General features: G+C 38.2%; 1 protein-coding gene and 1 long non-coding RNA gene across 2 annotated transcripts; one reads left to right on the forward strand and one right to left on the reverse strand.

The window, feature by feature from the left end:
• Positions 1-8,848: 8,848 nt before the first annotated feature.
• LOC134639477 (uncharacterized) lies at positions 8,849-9,338 on the reverse strand. Its single transcript, XR_010095358.1, has 2 exons — positions 9,240-9,338; positions 8,849-9,124 (listed from the first exon to the last, which is right to left on the reverse strand). It is a non-coding gene; the product is annotated as an uncharacterized LOC134639477 (long non-coding RNA).
• A 4,656-nt stretch (positions 9,339-13,994) lies between these two features.
• On the forward strand, positions 13,995-15,025 carry LOC134638375 (lymphocyte antigen 6S-like). The gene is made up of 3 exons (XM_063488885.1): positions 13,995-14,040; positions 14,666-14,773; positions 14,877-15,025. Exons 1-3 carry the CDS (start codon positions 13,995-13,997, stop codon positions 15,023-15,025), a joined length of 303 nt encoding a protein of 100 aa, XP_063344955.1.
• The last annotated feature ends 415 nt before the right edge of the window (positions 15,026-15,440 follow it).

A 15,440-nucleotide genomic window follows, 5' to 3' on the forward strand; every position in this document is an offset into this window, starting at 1 on the left:
TACAATAACTCGTACTGCGTACTAGCTAGCATGACGGAGTTTCTATACAGCTGGGTGGGTGCTATGATGTTACTGATGTTGAACTTTATTTAATTCATAAGGTTAGTAGAGTTGCCAACCGTCCCATAAAAAGACGGAATCGTCCCGCATTGAGAGAAAATATTACGCGTTTTGTGTTGAGGTGAAAAGGAACAGTTTGTCCCGTACTTCAGCTAGAATGGAAAAAGACACAAAGCTGGATTTATTCTGTCGTTACGCTGCACAGCTGCCTCTTCTTCTCTCATTCTCTCCCCCTCTCGCTCCTGTTGCTACTTAAATCATGAAACTCATCAATAAACAGCTGATCGGCTTTTCTCTCTTGTTTGTTTATCGCCCACTTTGCGCCAGAAAGAGGACAGCAAATGTCGCGCTAAACAACAGCAGCACGTTTAACCTTGATCAGCTATTGTTAGAATTTATTTAATATTACTTTCTAGTATCAGCTGATGTTTGCTGGAGCCACAGCCATAAAAGCTGCTGCTCATGATATCGGTTTGGATATGTGGTGAGAGAGAAACATGAAGATGAAACCAGGAGATGTCCTTACTGAATCATCAGAGCTGAACAGGTGATGGAGAAACAGGTTTACCTTTTAGGTGACATGAATGAGTTGAAGGGAAGTTATGAACTGTTTCTGAGAGACAAATAACACCAGGATCCTTTTTTCCTGTAGCTGACAGCTGGTAACTGTGCAGGGTCGGGTCTAGCAAAGTTTTGCCAGGGGGGAGGGCAGGTAGGGCATTAACAGGGAAAGGGGGGCACAAAGAAATACTTTCTTATTCTCATTTAAAATGTCTCACTTTTATTAAATAATTATCTGAAGCTTACAACCAAAGTTTTTATCTGACGTAAAATGTATAGAAATCATACATATAACATAGAAGCAGCTGGAATCCACAGCTGTGCGTGTTCATGGAGCTTGCATTTTCACCTGCTGGACATCACTACCTGACAAGTTTAACTGTCTTCAGAACATTGCAGAGGCCTTATTGACAGTATTTGGCTCTACATATCTGTGTGAGCAGATTTTCTCTCACATGAGTGTCCTCAGGTAGCCGTCTGAATGCTGGACACTTGAGACTTGTGTCTCTGAGTGGGAGACCAGAGATCACATTAACATGTGTGTCTCTGTATTAACAAACATGCCATATTGGCCCAGTTTATTTTCTTATCATTGTTGTGAGGAGACCATAAATAGCATTTGTATTTTCTCTTGTACAGTCCATTTGCTGTTATGGAGTTCTTGTTATGGATAAAAAGTGTCTTTTTTTTTGTTTCAAAATAGCTGATAACTATTCGCTAATAGCTGCCAACATCTGCAAACAAGGAGTTCTATATAGTGTGTAACTATATAGAAGCGTTATTAAATTTATTGCTAATGCAATCATATGGCACACTGACTTCTTAGGAAATTTTAAATGGCACTCGTCATCAGAAGGGTTGCCTACCCCTGGTCTATAGAAATACAATCTGTTTGAGCGCTCTCATGTGGTCTTTCACTGCAACAACATAAAATGAGACCTAGTTTGATTATAAAAACTCACCTCCTATCTCATTTTCCCAACATTTTCTTTTTTCCTTAAATTTTTCAGATTTTCAAAAATTCTTAAAATTGTTTTGATGATCTAAAACATTTACGTGTGACACGTATACAAAGTAAAAGAAATCAGGAAGGAGGCTTTCTCACAGCACTGTATCTATTTCTATGTGTAGCTGACTTTAATGTTTCCTTTCCCGGAAAAGACCTGAGGGTGACCAATACCTCAAAAATACTTCCAATGTAATTTATACATCCTTTCTTTTCTGTAAAATACTTGAAGCTATTCACTAATGAAAAAATACTAACACTTAAGAATTTTATATTAACACTTTGTTTCTCTTTTCCCTTAAAACTGCAGTTGTTAAACTCTTTATCAACTGCATTTACATTTCAAGTATTATAAGGAACTGTTAAGTATTGTTAGGTACTGATACACAGAATCAAAATACATTATTAATCCCTAAGGAAAATATGTCCCATTAATTTAGAAGAATTGCATGGTAAGTGTTGGAAAACAACACCATAAATCTTATGAGAAGCTATCAACTCTAAAGTTACAATTTTTGTTACACGTTTCTATTTAAATGCATTTCTAATACATTTGCAGGAGCTTTCGTTGCACTGTGTTAACTGAAGTTGAGGTAGAGTTCACTTTTTAAGCTTCAAATACATAAATAAATATTTAAGTGGTGACTTTCTCATGTCTCCACCCCTACTTTGATTCCTTCTTTGCTTAAGTAAAATGAAATAAACAAAAGAAATCCTGCCTTCTTCTCAATCCCAGTTCAAACTATTCAAAAAACATGCAAATATATTTTCTGTTTGAATTTTCATTTGCTTTAGGGAAAACATTCCGTTCAAGCAACACATGATTTGAATTGCTCAAACTCTGAACTTCTCTAAGTGACAGATGAAAATACCAGTGACAGTTTTTGTTTCATTTTATATCAATTCAGTCCAAAGCTGTTTATTTCATCCTTAGTTCTACAAAATAAAATGAGAAAAAAGTGCAACATGAAAAGATCATTCCAAATCCTCAGAAAAGGAATTTGATGATGCCTGAGGATACCAGTACCAGGATGGCACTGGGCGCTGTTACACAGGTCGTCTTTATAGCAAGTCATAAAGACAAGTCATAAATAAGGCCAAAACATAATGCACTGCTTAGGTAGCCCTTGGTGACTATGTTAGCACCTGCAAGACATGAGGGGAAAACTCTCAGAAAGAACTTTGCAAAACATGATGTGACTAAGATCCAGCAGAAATTCAGCATTTGTGTTTACTTTTAGCTAGAGCTTGTGATATGAGATAACAACTCACCGTCTACTGTGACAGAGTGACAATGGTTGAAGCCGAAAGCACAAGATGTTGTGTCTGTGCAGGATTTAGGATCTGCAGCTGCAAATGTGTAGCATTTTAATCCACATGATGTAGAAATAAACACAATTTGATGGGAAAACTCTCAGACTACTTTAAAAATATGTTGTGACTAACAGGCAGCAGACATTCAGCATTTGTCCTTAGTTTTAGACAGAGCTTCCAAAACGAGTGAACTATTCACTGCCAACTCTGAGAGAGTAACAACGGTTGGAGACGACAGAACAAGATGTGGTGTTTGTGCAGGGTTTAGGGTCCACAACTGTGCACCTATAGCACATTAATCCACATGCTGTAGAACGAAGCAGAACGCAATGTCAGACAATTTCATACATTTATAATAACTGAAAATATGTTTCTTTCGTTTTCATTTTGATTTCTTTGTTTTTATTTATTTTCCTTTTTTTTTTTCACTTTAAAATCTGGGATCAATGTAACACCCATAAAACTATAAACAGTTGTTGCTTGCTGTTCGCTTAAGCTAGTATTATAACTCATTATTGACCTGCTAACTTTGTTTACGTTTATTTAACCTTTTAGTTTCCTTCCAGCTTTTAAGATCATCTTTAAACCCCACTACATTTCTTTATCTGTCAAAGCATGCAAGACCATCATGAAATGTTTTTCTTATTGACAGACAGAGTCACACACAGGATCAGAGCTCCATAAAGCTGCATCATGAACTCAGATTGATGATCAGTCTTGTGAAAGAAAAATCTGGTGCTCCCTTTCTTTCTTAGCTCAGTTTCCTGTTTAGTTGTCAGTACCTGAGCATTTGCATCTATTCAAAAAGCTTCCTACCAAGTAACCTAACCATGCCCCTGTGCGTGAAATCACTGCACACACCCACTGTTTTTCATAATGAAGACATGAAGTAAGACAATGCTATAGAAGGTTACTGAATAAAATATCATGGGAAACTTGTAAAAAGAAATTGCAAAGAAAAGGAAATGTGACATCACAAGTTTTTTTTATAATAAAATATAAATTTCATTGCTTTTTTCCTCAAACTGTGTTTAATTTACGTACATTTATACAAATACAGTTTAATTTGATCAGATCAGATTTTTGTTCATTATGCTTTGGAATGAAAAGTTGTTTTTCAGTCTGTTGGGATTTTTTTTATCAGCTAGGCTAAAGTATCTTTTTTTGTCAAGGGTGGGGGTGTTGCTGAACTATGGCAGTTAAGTTCTGAACTGCTGCCACTTTTCCAGGGTTTTATTTGGCAGAATAAACAGTACATCACTGCAGGTCGTGATGAAGGCCTGAATGGGGATTTCAGCTGCAGAGTCTGTGAGTAATGGCTGGAATTTGAAGTTCTTTAGGTTGTAGAAGGCAGATTTAGAGATGGATTTGATATGTGATGAGACTGACAGGGTGGAGTCCAGGTTGAAATTAGGAGTGCCCTACATCAGTGAGGCCAGCATAGTTAGCTTGGTGGTCAAAGAAGATAAAATGGGAGAATGTTTCAAAAGCTGCTGAAAGTGCCAGAAAAATGAGGATGCTGATGTGGTCTGACTAATTTTTAATCTTGATGAGAGAAGTTTTGGTGCCGCTCAAAAGGTTCATGAAGAGGCACACCTTGCTGGAGTTGGGCAATGACTGCTTTTTTCCAGGATTTTAGTGATGAATGGAAGGTTTCAAATTGGGCAGTAGTTACCGGTACTGTGGTCTTCAGGGTCCAAACCAGGTGTTTTAAGAATGGGGAGACAGCAGCTATTTTATTTAACAGAAACTTTCTTTCTATGGAGCTGCTGTTGATGTCAACTATGATGGGCCACAGGGTGGGTAGGCAAGACTTGACTATGGTTTTTGGCACTGGGTCCAGAGGGCAGATGGAAGACTTAGCTTTGATGACCAGCCCAGTAAGTTGAAGAGCATCCAGGGGAGAGAAGGAGGAGAGGCATCAAGACCAGAACACAGCAGGTAGGAAGTCTTCCTTAAAAACAGGATGATCAGTATTGTGTCAGCAATCAGAGGACCTCTTGTAACAAATCCTTTGATTTTTATTTTGAGACTTTAAAAGTGAGGGAGGTGGGGCTGTTGGTGGAGTCCACATTAGCCGATAAGAAGTCCAGGAACTCATAGTGATCAGTATGCCACTAAGAAATCCTGCAGAGGTCAGTAGTAATGAGTTACACTTACCTGAGTACATTTATGAAAACAAAAATGTACTTCTAAAAGTATTTTTATAGCACCATACTTTTTCCTTATACTTGAGTATATTTGTAAAGAAGAAACGCTACTTTTGCGTCGCTATATTTGGCAATATTCAACTTGTTTCTTGTTAAAAATAATTTATTTCACACATTAAATAATAATTCTAACAATAGATCATGCCTCCACTGGATCTACCCCAACTCTTTCACGAATCAGACGTAGCCATGCAGTCACCAATGGACAGGAGGATGGAGGGTTTTACCCTTGAAGATGCAGCAGAAGAGGGCGAGTTAGAGGTGGAGTATGAAGACGTGTGTGCCATTATAAATGACAACACAGGTCTTGAGTATCAGCTTCCAAGGCACCAAAAGGATGCATGTCATTTATTAAATCTTATATCAACAGTTGATGCCACTGCTACAGAAGCTGCCAGTGATACAGACATTGGCAGCTTCCGTCTTTATCTGGTTCTGCAAAATGTCATGCTTTGTGGAATAAAATCAGCAGGTCAGTCATGGCTTATGAAACTGTGGAACGTGAATCCAAGTTGCAGTTTCTCTGACCCATTCAGACTTGTTGGAGCTCCCCGTTCTTTGCTGTGCAAAGAATTGTGTGTGGAAATGGGTGAGTCCACCATTAAGTAACTTGGCGAGACTGACAAATGGGGATATTGGTTAAAATAGTTTTACTGTCTTATTTTGCAAATTTCACACAGACAATGTGCAGTGATTACGTTGTTGTCAAAATGGCTGTGATTTATTCATTTTTACACCTTTTTTAGGTTCAGTCCCACTGAAATGGGATTGTTGGCTGGGTACACTGCTGTGATGAAGCCCGTTGCCATCCTCCAGGTGGATTAATCCATGCACATGGCCTTCTTGCTGCCAACACTTAATCAGTTGCTGGAGAAGCTGAGGAGGCTGGAGTCATCTTGCAAAATGTGTGGACCTCCTGTTGATGCCCTGTGGGACGGGATCCAGAAACATTTCAGAGAAGTAGTAAAAGACCCTGAGCTGACTGCAGATGCAATACTTCTACCAAGATTCAGAACATCTTGGACCACAGAGGAGAGCACCTTAAAAGCTGATAAATATACTTGTTATGCATTAAACTGTGAGCCATTAGACAAGGACTTATATTGACATTTATTGTTACTGTGATTTAGGATTATAGTTTTAGTTAGAAACCCAGAGGGTTACAAGAGTTCGAAAAAAAAAAAAAGAAGATCTCCAGTGTGTTAAAATTTTCATACCAAAAATCAGGAGCTTGGCAGTCTATACAGCACAATAATGCCCAGACCTAATTCTTTTGAAAACCACTTATCTTTCCACGGGTTTCAACTTCAACAGAACTCACCCAGACACAGAGTTGGATAAGGCCAATGCAAACAGCAGCCTTTCCGATGAACCATGAGTCAGGAAAGCCAGAAGCAAGGGAGCTGGAGAGGTACCTTTCATGTCCATCCACTGGAGGTATGGATCTATTACATAGCTTTTCTCGCATCAAGAAGCTGTCAAAGTTAATACAGCTCTTCCTGCATCTGCAGCCTGCTGGAGACTTTTTAGTCAGGCAGGACTCCTGTGCACTGATGAATGGTCACTGTGTCACAGAACCTTGAAAGACAGCTGTTGCTGAAGCTTAACCATCACTTTACCGAGTGAAGAAACATTTTTAATGTTTAATAATTTAAAATATGCACAGATAGATGCAAACTCATACAATCTGTGGTAACGTGAGCCTTCTTGTATGTACATATGTTTCCTTGTTTGAATGTTTTTTTCGGCTGAGGGGGCTGTGCTATTTGGAGTTAAAGTGAATACAAAGTATACAGCATATCTTGTTGCTGGAAATGGTTTGCACTGTTCATAGATTTATGTTATTTACTGTATGTATGTGTCATGTCCCATTCCTCCCAATGGGACATGCCCAGAGCACCTTTTCCAGGAGGTGCCCATGAGGCATCCTTATCAGATGCCCGAACCACTTCAACCGGTTTCTTTCGATGTGCAGGAGCCGTTTCTCTACTCTGAGCCCCTCCCGGATGGCTGAGCTCCTCCCCCTATTTCTAAGGGAGAGGCCAGCCACCCTTCGGAGAAGCCCATTTCTGCTGCTTGTATCCGTGATCTCGTTCTTTCAGTCACTACTTACAGCTCATGACCATAGCTGAGGATATTGACATAGATCGACTGAGGCTGCGAACCGTTCCAATGCGAGCTGGAGGCCAGCAACTGATGAAGTTTTATGGTTAAAAAAAAAATTATATTTTAGAAACGTAGTTTTATTTTTCTACTGCCTTGACTCCCCCACTGCTCTTCCCGTTTTAGAAGGGTTTCCCTTCTGATAGAACTACGTAACATATCGATTAAAAAAGCTTTATGTTGTGAAAAACTGAAATCTGGAAATTTAAGTTGTTCCCTATTATGTTTTCACATTTATAGATTAGAAAGATAGACAGAAGGAAGAGGAACAAGAGGAGGAACCATCATGGAAGGACAAGCACCTCCACGGTATGTACCTCAGCAGATGGAGGAAGTGGCTGAAATCCAGAAATCCTACCAGTGGCTGGACAAAGCTGGACTAAAAGACAGCACAGAGGCACTAATCATGGCAGCACAGGAACAAGCTCTGAGCACAAGATCCATAGAGGCTGGAGTCTATCACACCAGGCAAGACCACAGGTGCAGGCTGTGTAAAGATGCCCCTGAGACAATCCAGCACATAACAGCAGGGCGCAAGATGCTAGCAGGAAGGGCATACATGGAACGCCATAACCAAGTGGCCGGGGTAGTGTACAGGAACATCTTTGCTGGGTATAGCTGGAATTCCCAAGGTCAAAATAGAGGGTGGTCCGGAATTACTTAGCTAAGATCCTGTGGGACTTCCAGATACAGACGGAAAAAATGGTGATAGCTAACCAGCCAGACATAGTAGTGGTGGACAAGCGGAGGGAGACTGTCGTAGTGATAGATTTAGCGATACCGAATGACAGCAACGTCAGGAAGAAGAAACACGAAAAGCTGGGCTTAGAGAAGAGCTGGAGAAGATGCAGACAGTTGTGGTAACAGTGGTTCCAGTGGTAATCGGAGCACTAGGTGCAGTGAGCTTGAAGGATAGACCAACGAGACAGGAAGGAAATCAAATAAACAGAAGACCGGATGCATCATTCATAGATAAAAGTTTGCTTTCTAATTATACCGTCTTCATTTTCACTTCTCACTCTGGCTTCATTGGTTCATATTTCTGTACTGAATCCGTCTGCAACAACTGCAGCAACACAACAGCAAACCAACCAAATGAGAGCTGGTGTACATTCTGTACGAGCTTATTGTATTTTTCTGACTTTTGTATTCTAATGATTTAAGTTTATAGTTTATTTATAGTTTATTCTCTGTGAGGTTCCTCATGTATGTTTGTCTCAATCCTGTTTTGCCTATGTGAGTCTGTCATGTCATCTGTTTTTATGTCTCACTTCTCCGCGTGTAGGCGTATTGACTCTCGCGCTTCCTGTGTGTCCCTCTCTCTCACTCACTCCTTTGCCCCTTTTGTGTCTTAGTGAGAGAAATCTGAAAGAGCTGCAGTTAAAACTAATCAATCAAAAAATATGCAAAGGGATTTTGTGGTTGCATTTTTATTTGCTTTAGGAAAACTTAACGCTGAAGCAATACAGTATTTGAATAGGACCCTGAATTACTTTGACTGAGATTAAAATGTCAAGGACAATTTTGATTCATATGATGGTACAACAAAGTTATTTATTCTTCAGTTGTACAAAATAAAATCAGAAAGCAGCATTTTTTATTTATTTTTTTTAAAAAAGGAAAAAAAGAAATAGAAAAAACATCATTCCACAGCCTCAGAAAAGAAACTTGAGGATGGCTGAAGATACCAACAGCAGGAAAGCACTGGGACCGGTTGGAGTAGTGCTGTTACACAGGTCCCCTTCACAGCAAGCCATAGACCCAATGCATAATGCACTGGTTTGGCAGCCCTTTGTAACCAAGTTATAACCTGCAAGACATGAGGAGAAAACTCTCAGAAACCACTTCACAAAGCATGCTGTGTAGCATCACTGTGCATGCTTGGACTTCTCAGTTATCAAGTCTGATATGAGAAAACGACTCACCGTCTACTCTGAGAGAGAAACAACGGTTGAAGATGACGGCACAAGATTTGCTGTCTATGCAGGATTTAGGATCAGCGGCTGTACATGTGTAGCATCATAATCCACATACTACAGAAAGAAACAGCACACTTTCACATGTCCTTGTAATTATTTGCAGTTTATATTTCCATTTTATACCGCTTGATGAGAGTTGGCAGAAAATGAGAAGTGAAACAAAATCAAACAGGAAATCTTTAAAGTCATAAAGTAAATACTAATTAAACTGTAAACAATTGTTTTTAAACTTAATAACTAAATTCTATAATAACTAAAGTCTTCAGATATTTTTAAGAAGATATATAAAGTGTCTGTTTCTGTTTCCTCGCAATCTGGTCATTGAGTTTTTTAACTTTCACTTTTCTTACCTGCAGACAGAGTCACACACATGATCAGAGCTCGATAAAGCTGCATCATGAACTCAGTTTAATAATCAGTCTTATAGGGGAAAAAAGCTGTGGCTAAGCCTTTCTTTCTTAGCGAAACTTCCACTGTTTTGTTCTGACAATCTGAGAATTTGCATTTCTTCACAAAGCTTTCTAAGAAGTGACCTGAATAACATTGGCCCCTTAAGTGACCTCACTGCCAGACTCACCATTTTTGGAAATAAAGGCGAGAACTAGGGCGTTACGGCCAATAGGACTGCTCCTGACTAAGCATCAAAAAATAATAATAATAATAATCTGTGTAAAACTTGAGTTCAAATGGTTTTATTTTCATAGTTAAAAAAGAAAAAAAAATTTCATAAGAATTTTCATAAGAAAAGTCTGTTTACTGAAATACAGTTTTGTTTTGTTTTTTGTTGTTTTTCAATAAGCAGCTGAAAGATGCTGATGAGACAAATCTAAAGGAAAGAGAAACACGTTTCAACATAGTACATCAGTATTGTATCATTAATCTCATGACTGCTCACAAGGAAGAAAGAGCTTGATCCCTCCTGATATTTTTAGATGTTCATTGTTCTTCCTGGTTGCTGTTTGGTCAGTTTTAGGAAATGATCATGGTTTATATCAATTTCACAAGGCAAACTCAGCTCTTCCATTCATCTTATTTTTCCTATGAGATGTAAAATAAGATTTTTATCAACCCTATGTTTCAAAAACAGCAACAACAAAAAAAAAGAGCACAGTGGTCATTTTTTATAAGCTTGCTAATTAGCTGACAAACTATCAAACAAATGTTTGAGGTTGTTTTACTAATCATCACAAAAACAAAGTTCAGAGATAGGCCTTTCACATTTAAATCCTGAATTTTTTCTTAAAGAAAATGACAAAACACAAAATGACATAGGTGCTTAAAATGACCTTTTACCTCTCATTCAAGAGGCTTTTTCTGTTCTACAAACTGATGGAAAGTCCCGGGTGATTTAGCCTCTGGTTGGGCTATTTACACCTACTGCCAAACACTACACTTGCAAAAAAAGTGATGCGTGTGTAATATGTGCACTGTGCTTCACCAAAGTCTTTAAACAGGAAGGTCTCTCACTAGGCACATACTTTAGAATGCCTCGAGGTACTTATGTGGGCAGTCAATGCATCTAAGTTTGTCACTTTTCACCCCTAAAATAAGGATTTTAAACTCTTTCAGATTTCTCTGAAAGACCTTCTGCAGTTTCTTTCTTATTTTATCTTTGGTTTCATTTAATCATGTTCTTCTCAGGTTGTCCTTTAGCGCCCTCAGGCGGTCTCTCTCTGAAACAACACAACACATCGGCTATAGAGGAAACGATTCAAAGGACACTTAAACTGGCATGGCTTCATGTCAGTGTTAGTGAACCAGCTTCGCTGTTGAGGGCAGGCCTTGCGAGTCCAAGCCAGTCCAAAAATGCCTCTGTGCCTCCTCAGCTGAATCCGATACTGATGTGCTGCTATGTTATAAATACAATTAAATCTTTGTATCTTTTTTTTAATCATCAATTTCATTGCCAAATTAAGTTTGACAATAGAAGTCTTAAACACCCACAGTGACAATAAGTCAGCGCAGTTACAACCAGGCTCAAGCTAATAATTCTGTTAATAGTATACATTATTGTATCCACAGTGATAAAGGTAAAGCATGATTGTGGATATTATCCCACCACTGAAGCTCAGCAGCTAATTAAGACTCATATTTACCTTGCTGATTCTGGTTAAGGTCACACTTTGGAGTGAAAAAGCAGCCATTCAATCAAAAAAAAAGCAAATTGAACTGTGCTGATTCTGAACCTGTTTGCACTTCGGTAAGTGCAGCATACACATTTATGCCGTTAATAATAAATACCAGTTCTGGACATGATTTAGAGGAAACTGCTTAAATGTCTTGTGTGTTCTGTAAAATAGTTTAATTGTGTTGAGTTATTAAAATTTTTAATAAACCACATCATTAGGCACACCTCTTCAGCTGCTCCTTAAAATCACATGGCAGCACCTAAATACATTTAGGCGTGTAAACATGGTCAAGACCACCTGCTGAAGTTCAATTCCAGCATCAGAATGGAGAAAAAAGATTTAAATGCCTGACCCAGTACTGCTCAGATATACTTACTGAAGTAGGTTGTGAATGAATCACCTCTTCCAGTATCATTGTAAATTCATACTTTCCATACTTGTAAAGGTTTATAGCAGTTATAATGTTATTTGGCCATAAAACCCTTCACCATCTTCCAGGTTTCTGCGTGCAGTCATGCTCTTACATCGTGTGTTTCTTTCTTCTTCCAAAATGAAACTGTTCGGAACTCTGATCCTGTTTTTGACTCTGTCCTCAGGTAAGAACAGATTTCATTTGTCTTATCTAACAAGGCTCTATGTTAAAATTATTATATGAATTATTTTGTTTCCATTTAGTAAAGCTGTAAATGACACAAAGGTAATCGAAGGATAGCAGAGCGAAGACCACCTTGAAAAGCACAACTGAACCATGATTGTTAAGTGATGTGAAAAATAAGAGCATCACAAAAAAGAGAACGTTTTCTGGGAATTAAAAATAAAGTTGCTTCATTCTAAAAATGAAAATGTGAAGTTAACATTAAAGATATAGTACTCAAGTTGTGATAAATTATCATACAAAAGAAATGCTTTCTTCCAGATAGCGCTACTAAAAAAATAAAACAAAAAGAAAACCTTTATGGCTTTCTTCCTGCAAGAGTGCGGGGAGTGCGGAAACACGGGAGCGGAGAGCACGAGCATGGACGTTTGAGTGAAGACACTAGGGAGTCTAGGGAGCTAACAGGGATTTATTGTGTTCTTGTTATTTACTTCACTGTAAATAAAAGCACTGCCTTCATTAAAGAGTCCAGCATTTGGGTCTGTTAAATTCTCAGTTCTTTGATCTTTGGGCTGAAGGAAGGACAGCACTTGGTGTATAAATGCTCAATCAACAATCGTTTTATTCCATATAATTCTCATTATTCCATACAACACTTTTGAGAATAAACCATCCGGAGGGGAGATGAGCACGGGAGGGTGTCCGCCTGATCTCGAAGTGTCTGAGGGTTTCTCACATTCTTATAGCTTCAGCCCCCCTCCAAAGTCATACAACCTAAACATCCACATTTTCTCTCTCTCTCAGTGAGCCTAAGTTATGACCTTGGCTTCCTGTGCAGTATGTTCTGTTCTTTTCTAATCAGACAAATAAGGCCATGACTCTCTGAAAACAGTATTTCTTATAACTCAGCAGTATAATGCATCATAAAACAATATCATTCATTCACAATAAATCAGCAGTCTAATGTAATACAAATCAGTTTAATAAATGTAATAGTTCTCACCTTCTTCTAAGTCAGGAGAATAATGCAAACCAAAACTACATAATAATTTCACAATCTTTAATTAGGGGTATAACGTGGCATAAGATAATATAATAATCTCACAGGTCCTCTTTCCTCACATCCCCACGGTTGGCCAGCGCTAACCGTGACAATATATTCAATAAAATCAGAATAATGCTTTGATTGCTGAATTGTTTAACTACTTGTGTTGTGCATTTTGTATTATTAAATAAAAAGAGTTTTGTAATGAGCTGTAAATAAAAAAAAACAGCAGGACAGAGCAAATATAAGCATTTCATATAAATTATGTGGTTGGTTGATAAGAATGGACAAAGTTCACTTTAAGGTTTTCAAACTCCATAATGCTTTGGACAAAGATGTAATGTTTGTAGCTTTACCAGAGTTTTTATCACAGTTGATTTTAAATCAGTCAATACGTGACTGAAGTGCAGGCATCCAGCTTTTTTCTGAAAGAAGTAGGACTATCATTGTCAAAGTCGAGGTGGAGGAAATGTTACAGCTTTTATGGCTAACAATGGATCAGGGTCACAAATTTTTATTCATGGTGTGACTGCTGATAGAAGTAGCAGGATGAATTCTTAAGTGTGCAGTGCTGCAATCAGATTCAGGCAAGTGGGGCCCAACCCAGTACTAGTAGGTTGTTCTTAATTAAGTTTATGATTGCTGCATTTTGCAGTATCAGTCCTGTGTATCTTAGCAACAGAGATTATTTGGTAGCATTGGCTTCTTTTGTGACCATATTGCACAAGTGCTAAGAACATTTTGCGCAGGTGCAGAAGTGCACATAAATGAGAGTAACACTGAGTCCACTCAAAGTGACCTGAACTTCTCAAGAGGGCAGGGGCTTCAGTACCATCCTACTCACTTTCTGAGAAACTGAAACTGAAGAGCTGAACAAAGTTTGTTTAACCTGTCCTCCTCGCACATCGGGTACTTCTTTCTTACTTCTCACGATGAAACTTCTTGGAGCTCTGATCCTGGTTTTGAGTTTGTCTACAGGTAAGAGCAGCTTATCATTGGTTTGTCTTGTTTTTTACCAGATAATCAGATAATCACTGGTCCTTTCAGCTCTTCTATTTTTGAACAAAACTGTAAGAGACATGAAACTGAAGAGAGGTTCAGATTACCTTGAACAGCACATCTGAACCACAATTCTTCTGTTATGGAAAAAAAGAAAGAATACATTTTTAAAAATGGGTGACTTTGTAACTTTTTCACTATTAACAGTTTGATTTAAAATACACTATAGTCATGTACAGATGCAAAACTATTTTAAAAATGCCTTTATAAATCAAATTAGGGAGCTCACTGTATTTTGTAATAGAAATGGCAGATCCTGAAGGCCCTTTTACATATGACGCAGCACGCCCAGCGCTGCACTCTTTTTTTTTATTAATAAAACTCCTGGGCCTTTGCCTTTTCTATTTTCTTTCTCTCTCTTTTTTTTTAATTTCCCAGTGCATTCTCTGAGCTGTGGTACCACAAACTTTATAAGAAGCCTTTTCTCTGAATGAAAAAAAAAAGCTTTTCTTGATCTCATTAAGACATCTGCAGTCTAATCGATGATGCTTTGTATTTGGAGAATCTTCATCCATGAATACCAGCTTTCTTTCTTTCTCTGCAGCATGTGGATTACGATGCTACGAATGTGCACTCTCTGACTCTCACTCCTGCACTGAGATCCAAACTTGTCCTGCTGGTATGGATCGATGTTTCAGCCTCACTACAAGCGGTAAGTTGTTCTGCAGTGTATTAAGAAGTGTTTAAAGATGTAAATCATACATTTTATGAGCATAGCATTAATTAAACTGAGGTTTTCCCATCATGTCTTACAGGTACCGTCACTAAGGGCTGCCAATTCCCTAGCTTGTGTATCAGTCCTATGAGCTGCTGTGAAGGGAACTTGTGCAACAGTGCTATACCAACTGGTCCCAGTGTTATGTTTCTGCTGGTGTCTTCAGCTATAATCACCGTCTTCCTCTGAAGCTCTGGAACAACTACATCTTAATGATGTTTTACTTTGTTCTTAACCAAAAATTACAATCCAGGAATATTTTTTTAAATTTAACAATGTAAAAGATGTTAGTTACTGTACTGTTGGATATATTTTCAATATAATCAGAATAATGTTTTGAATTGTTTAATTAAATCCAAAACAGATTTATTGTTGCTGTAAATTAAAAAAAACAAACAAAACAGGACAGATAAAATATGAGCATTTCATATAATTTATGTGGCTGGTTGATAAGGATGGACAAAGCTTACTTTAAAGGGCCCAACCCAGTACTAGTAAGCTATTCTTAATCAAGTTTATGATTGCTGCGTTTAGCAGTATCACTCCTTTGTATCTTATCAACAGTGATTAGTTGGTAACATTGGCTTCTTTTGTGACCATATTG

This window comes from Pelmatolapia mariae, linkage group LG12, assembly GCF_036321145.2.
Source record: "Pelmatolapia mariae isolate MD_Pm_ZW linkage group LG12, Pm_UMD_F_2, whole genome shotgun sequence".
Taxonomy (NCBI): Eukaryota; Metazoa; Chordata; class Actinopteri; order Cichliformes; family Cichlidae; genus Pelmatolapia; species Pelmatolapia mariae.

What these genes read in the sequence shown, in the direction of transcription:
- LOC134638375 (XM_063488885.1), top strand. Translation starts at nt 13,995, where the DNA reads ATGAAACTTCTTGGAGCTCTGATCCTGGTTTTGAGTTTGTCTACAG. An exon ending in GGTTTTGAGTTTGTCTACAG is followed by an intron (nt 14,041 to 14,665) that starts GTAAGAGCAGCT and finishes CTTTCTCTGCAG; the next exon opens with CATGTGGATTACGATGCTAC. An exon ending in TTTCAGCCTCACTACAAGCG is followed by an intron (nt 14,774 to 14,876) that starts GTAAGTTGTTCT and finishes CATGTCTTACAG; the next exon opens with GTACCGTCACTAAGGGCTGC.